Source organism: Sminthopsis crassicaudata, chromosome 3 (assembly GCF_048593235.1).
Source record: "Sminthopsis crassicaudata isolate SCR6 chromosome 3, ASM4859323v1, whole genome shotgun sequence".
Lineage (NCBI taxonomy): Eukaryota > Metazoa > Chordata > Mammalia > Dasyuromorphia > Dasyuridae > Sminthopsis > Sminthopsis crassicaudata.
The window spans coordinates 511,886,136-511,893,000 of record NC_133619.1 but is presented as its reverse complement, the minus strand read 5'-3'; the positions used below and the strand labels follow the sequence as shown (position 1 = coordinate 511,893,000).

Sequence of the window (6,865 nt, the reverse complement as noted above, 5' to 3'; positions counted from 1 at the left end):
ATATATATAAAACCTAATATATATACATTTGTGTATATATATATATATATATAAAACCTAATATATATATATATATATATATATAAAACCTCATTTGATCTCATGACTATGCTATCAGGTAAATGAATTAAGGCCAAAAGCAGTTAAGGGACTTGCTCTGCTATTAAGTGCTAGGAAGCAGAATTTAGACTTTAATGGATTCCAATGGCATGCTATGCACTAACCTGCTTAATCCCTAAGAGCAAATCCCTGAGTACACAATAATAAATAAAAAGGGCACGAAGAGAAGCAGTGTGACGTGGAGCACAGCTCATGCGTTTAATACCGCCAACACTAACTGGGAAATCTAGACCAAGTCACTTAAGCTCTTCTTTTCCCCTAAGCATGTCTCTCCAACTATAAATAACACAAGTTCTGCACTGGTAAAGGACTTTCCACAATCTGTAGGGCTGAACCCAGATCCAGAATCAAACAAAGCACATCCCGGCTCCCAACCCAGCTGAGATCCTTCTCTTGAGCGCGCTCCAGGTGGATGAATTTAAAGCAGGTTTTATCACATTTATTTGTGTGGCTGTCACCTGGTGACCCCTAGGGGTCGCAGTGGATAAGACACTGGACGTGGAGTCGGGAAGACCCGAGTTCAAATGCAGTCTCGGGCACTAAGGAGCCATGTGACCCTGGGAGAAAGTCACTCACTCTGCCGGTTTTCTCATCTGTAAAATGAGCTGGAGAAACAGCAAGCCAGTCTGGTCTCCTTGCCGAGAAACACCCACATGGGTTCACAAGTAGGAACAAGACCGAAGGACAGGTGGCCTATTTTTTGATCCCCAAAGTGACAATTCTATGCGGCCCTTCCTCCTGTAAGCACAGTAATTTATGCAGCTCTTCGCGGTTAGTTCTCCGCCCTTCTGGAAGTTATTTTCTGTTACAATGTATACACGATGCTGTATAACGGGTTAAGGCGGGTGGGTCGGAGTAATGCACAGAAAGATGGCTTTGGCCATTTAACCCTGCTCTCCAGGCCCCAAGCAGCCGGTAGTATTCATTGGAAGGACAGGATTTTCTTTATGGGAGGCTCCCTTACATGAACTAAAGGTCTGCACAAGTCTCTTCCACAGTCCCAATCTCTCTGGATATAGTTATACAGCATAAGACTGTCCGGGAATGTAAACTCTTCGAGGGCAGAGACTGGTTCGCTCTGTTTCTTTCGCATTTATAGTTCCAGCATGGTCCCTGGGGCGAGGGGGGAAGATGGCTCCATGACATATTTGTTGAATTGCATTTTTGTTCAGGTCAGGTCCGAAGGATGGTCGCCGTCCGGGCTAGTAGAGCTGCTTCTGCTTCGCACCAGGCGTGTCGCGGGAGGGGACCCGCCTGCACCAGCCCGGGACTCCCAGAGTTCGAGCCCCGGAGAAGCAAGGGCTGCTGGGAATAGTAGTCCTTTAGGCCGGGCACGGAGAGCTTCCACCGAGGCCTGGGAAGAAAGAAAACGACATTTCCCAGGAGACCCCGAGAGGTCTCTCCCTCTCCCGCACTCCACCCCAGGCTCGCGCACCAAAGTGAGAGTCGACGCGTGCCCTCGAATAGCGGGTTGCAGCCAGTGCCGTAGGGAAATCTCCTCCTGGGCGAAAGGAAGCTGAGAGAGACGGGACAGGTTGCAGAACAAGAACCCACTCCTCAGTCACCCCTTTTACCCCCTTCTCCGCTCACTAGAGCACCTTAAAGAAATCGAGAACGCGGCTCGCTGCGGAGGTGGCGAGAGCGCGGACGCGTGTCCGCGTGCGGGGGCGGGGTGGAGTTGGAGGTGGGGCGCGCAAGTGGGCGGGGCCTGGGCTGCGCGTGCGGCGGGTACAACCCAGACATCTGGGGCCCGCTGTTGTTCCCGGCTCGCGCCGCAGCCTCGGCCACCGCCCCCGCCCCGACAGTCGGTCTGTCTGTCGGTCCGGAAGGGAGGGAGAAAGGAAGGGGAGCTGGGGAGCGGCCGGCGTCGCTGCGTCAGTCCGCCGAGCTCCGCCGCTGCGGCAGGTGCCCAAGCCTCCCGCTGCCCGATGCCCTGTGGGGAGGCAGGAGCACTCGCAGCCCCGTGAGCAGTCGAGCCGCCGCCCGCTCCGCCAGCACTCCAGTCGCCATGGGGGACGGCGCCAGGGAGGACATGAACTCTAACCTCTCCTGTGCCCACTATCTCACCGGGGACCCGCAGCTGGACACCGCCGTGGGCCAGTGGCTCCGCTGGGACAAGGTCGGTACCGTGCGCCCCGCCCCTTCTCCCTCCGGACTCCCCCGCCAAGCAACCTCCGCTGCCCCCTGTGTACCTCCTGTCGCCCCTCTCCTCCCACGTAGACTGATGCCCCATTCAAAGACCCCCATCACTCTCTCCTCCCCTCCGTTGTCCCCCCTCCCCCCCGCGTACCTCCTTGCCCCGTGTCCCTCCCACTGCTTCTTCTCGCTCCTCAGGTACTCACTATGTCCTTCCGATCTCAGGTACCTTCCACTACCCCTTCTCCCTCGTACCTCTTACTACCTCCTCCTAGACTCTTAAAGAACCCATTATCCTCCCGACTCCCAGTGCCCCCCATTACCCCTTCTCCCTGGTGGTGCCCCTTTCTCACTCTCAGGTGTCTAACTCATCCCCTCCCGACCCCCGGGTACCATCCATTGCCCCTCCCTCCTGCGTATCTCGTATGACTCCTCGATTTTCAGGTCCCCCCAGCGTTCCCTTCCAACCTCCAACTATTCCCCATTCTGCCCCCCCCCCCGTCCCTCCTCCTATCCCCGTCTCTCCTCCTATCCCCGTCTTTACTCTCAGGTGATTTCTGAGCTTTCTCCGCCGCCACCTTCCTCCTGTCTCCCTGGAACTTTCTACTGCTCCCCCTTCCCCCCCGAGATAACCTCCTCCTCACGCTTAGGTCTCCTAATGCCCCCTTTCGATTCCCATGCATCTCCTGCTGCCTTTTTCGACTGCCAAGTACTCTCGTTTCCCCGATCTTGACGACAGCCTCTATTGTCCCTGCCTCCTCTCCTCCTCCTCCTCAGATGCCCCGGCATCTCTTCCATCGCCCGCTCTCCAAACCCTCAAGTATCTCCTCTCTTCCTCCCGACTTCTAGGTACTCCCCATGAACTCCCTCCCAAACGCCCCTCACTGCCCTGCCCCCTCCTATTGCTCCCTTCCTCTCGACTTCCCAGTATTTCTCTGGCTCCCCTCCCCAGTCTCAAATACCCTCCCATTCCATTTTGATATCCTCTATCTTGTTATTCTCCCCAGGCTTATTCCTCCTGGACCGGACCCCACCCCATCCTCCTAGTTGTTCGGGAGGGGCGGAGTGGAGGGCACCGTGGCCGGGGAGAGGCGAGGACACGCCTTTCGCCCCTCCACGTGGGATATCTGCAATCTCTCGATTCGCAGTGCAGGGGCTGTCATTCCTTACCAAAACATTCATTCTAAATCGTGCCCCTCGTTCTGTGATGTCTTTTTTACTTCTCCTTTCTTCCACTTCCTTTTTCCTAGGGACACTGAAAGTGTTTTTTTTTTTTTTTTTTCTTTTTGGGAGGCAGCGGGGGAGGGAGGATTTCGGGAAGAGCGAAGGAAGCCCAGTTTTGGAAAATTGTGACCAATATTCTGGCATAATTCTCTTATCTTGTGTTACCTACCGTGTTCCATCACCAGGTAGTTCCTAGTCTCTACTCTAAAAACCTCAGCCCTGTCCGTAGTGAGTTTCCCTTGTTCTTTTTCCTTTCTCCTTCGCTAGCAAGTATTTGTCAGACGATATACCCATTTATCTAAAAATATCACTCGTCCTTGTTGGTGTGCTAGTGGTGACGCTCCCTTGTTTTGAAGGGACCAGAATCCAGTTATACCAATATATGGGATCCAGTATGTGAGGAAGCCATGATGATAATTTGCAGATATTGCACATGTGGTAAATATTTTTCCAATTGAATTGAGCTTGGAAGAAGCTGGTGATAGTCCTAAAGCAAGATGTACAGAATCAGTGGACAGTGAAGTAGGACTGAAAAGAGAGAATTTGATATTCTAGTAATCACTTCCGTGAGGTAACTGAAAAAGCTTAAAAAGAATTAGTCCATATTACTTAGAATTGACACAGCCCATTGTACTTAAGTAAATGAAGAAAATGGGGGAAATGTCTCCGCTTTATGTTATATTACAGGATCAAATACATCTGGGAAATTTTGTTTGTTTCTGTCTTCTAAGCATCTTCAATTGTCTTGAATCAGAGCTGGTAAATCTGTTCTTTGTTTTGGTGAAGTTAGGTGTGTGAAATTTGTGGGATGGTATATTTGTTAGAAAGACTTGCTTCTTTTAAGGCAGCAAAATGTAGTGTAATGAGTAGTGCTGATTTCAAGTCAGGAAGTGTTCATGTCAGCAAGGATTTATTAAGTACCTACTGTATGCCAGGCACTGAATTTAAATCTTGCCTCAACTACTTCCCAACTACAAACAAGTTAACCTCTCTAATCCTCAGTTTCCCCATATGTAAAACGGGGGTAATAATAGCATCCACCTCATAGGATTGCTGGGAGAATAAAATAGATGATACTATATTAAGTGCTTTGCAAATCTTACAATTGTTTTGTGAGGGTTGGCTATTATTATTATTATTATTTCATTTAGACACAAGTTACTTAAATGTCATTTTCATAGAGCTTATTAAATGCTTATTTTGCTAGATATTATCGCAGGCTATAGGAATGAAATGAAAGTGACTATCTTTAAAGCACTTATAATCTAAATGAGAGAAAAGCATCATGTAACAGAGCTAAGATGATACAGTGCAACTCTTCAAATATTAATGTATGGAAAAACAATGATGAATTCTTGTTTCTTTTTCGCATATCTTCTTGGCCATTTACTTAACTGTAAACAAAGACTAATATCATTTTCTTAGAGTTATAAATTTAGTGAAAATGAGTTTTTAGGTTTGGGGTATAGAATTCAAACAGCAATTAGTTTATTCATGAATACAATTAAAGAAAAAGGCTTTATTAAACCATTAACCTTGTCAGTGGAAAGCTAAATAGAAACAGTATTAAAAATAGTATTTCTTTGCTATGAGGACATAGTATAAGACTTTTTAAAAATTGAATAGATAAATGGGTATATATCATCTGATAAATATGAAGTAGCACTTGGTGTCAGAAGATTTGAGCTCCAGAAAGACTATACCATTAGTTTTTGTGATTTTGAGTATGTCACTTAATTTACGAGCATCATTTTCCTTGTGTGTAAAATGGGGTTACACTTATGCCATTTGTATCACACTGTTATGAGGCAAATAGCTTATAAACTTAAAAGTGCTATAGAAACGTGAGCTGCTTTTATAGAAACGAAACTATAAATTTGCAACTACATAATTTTGACAATTCCCTTGCCTTCCTCTTCAATAGTAAGGTAAAAGTACTTATATTTTTGTGTCTTCTGTTTTGGTTCTTTTTGACCCCGGTTTCTCTTCTTAAAACTTTTCTTTACCAATTGATTTCCCCCAAATCCATCCCTGATTCCTTCCTTAATTTCTTTTGAATTTATTTTATTATCTTTTTAATCTTGAATATGGATCTTGACTTGTAGTCTGTGAACCACATGTGAGGCTGAAGAGTAGAGACTGAGAACTGGTGAAAATATTTTAATAATGGAGGAGTATTTATTTCAGTATAACGGGTCTCCTTTGTAATCGTAATAATTTTATGCATTTAAAAACAATGTTGACAAGAGGTCCACAAACTATGCCAGATTGCCATAAAAAGATCATGACATAAGAGGTTAAGAACCCAGGTTTTGAGTATTATTTTCCCTGTTTTTTAGTTTGCCTTTGTTTTTTTTTTTTTAATCTATTTCAGAGAAGTAACCAATAACATTTTATCTTTAGTCTATATTCTTTCTCTCTCTCTCTCTCTTTATATATATATATATATATATTTTTTTTTTTTTTTACTATACAACAAAGTGTTTGGGATCTTCAATTAGATTAGCTGTGGGGAAAACTTTTTATTTTTCATATAAATTTTCTAACTAGTCACAAACTTTTGTTAGAAATTTTTCTTAAGGAGTTTGTTATACAGTTAATAGCTGTCAACATTAACTGCTAATTAGTACTGGGGTTTCTGCCCTCTAGTGTTTAGAATTATCTCATTGAGTAGAGCACATGATTAATGCTGCATAGACCAAGTGCACACCAAAAAGATATTGAATTAAATCCTTTACTGGTGCTTTTAAGAAAGAAAAAAATCTTAAAACATTCTCACAATGAAATAGGGAGTAGTAATAACCATTGCCTTAATGACATGAAAATTACCTTGGTATATCAATTACCATTGTTCTTAGCTGTAAAGCTACTATCACTGACTGAGGTTTCTAGATATATTTAATTTGAATTTACTGCTCTTTCAGAAAATTTTCACTGAATATTTATTTTTCTTGACATACTTAAGAGCAAAACCTGAATTTTTTCTGAAGCAAAATTGAAGTTTATATTTATAGGATCATAGATCTTAGAATAGAAGACACCTGAGGTCAGTAAGTCCAGCTCCCTATTTTCAGGCATATAAAGTGTTATTTCAATCTTACTGATAAAGCAAACCTGACTAGAGAACAGTCTCTCACTGTATTGTTTTTAAATAACAATCTTCCAATAAAATGTTAAATAACGTTTTATAGTACTTCCAAGAAATAACTCACGTATATATTCTGGAGAGGAGAAGGTTAGCTCATCAATTACTCAGTTTACTTTTTAAAAGTTCTTTACATTTTAAAGATATATTTTATTGATACTTTTTATTTTTACATTGCATTATTTTAAAAAATTTATTCCTCTTCCCCCCTCACTGAACAAAATCCTTTGTAACAAAGAT

At 44.0% G+C, this 6,865-nt stretch overlaps 1 protein-coding gene across 1 annotated transcript in view; it reads left to right on the top strand.

Annotated features, from left to right (window-relative positions):
* Positions 1 to 1,549: 1,549 nt before the first annotated feature.
* The window catches only part of PGM2L1 (phosphoglucomutase 2 like 1), a 71,190-nt gene continuing 65,874 nt past the window's right edge, over positions 1,550 to 6,865 (top strand). Inside the window, exon 1 of the mRNA XM_074304055.1 lies at positions 1,550 to 2,239. Within this exon, the coding sequence (XP_074160156.1) occupies positions 2,129 to 2,239 (111 nt within the window). The 5' untranslated portion in view covers positions 1,550 to 2,128. The remainder of the gene's footprint in view (positions 2,240 to 6,865) is intronic.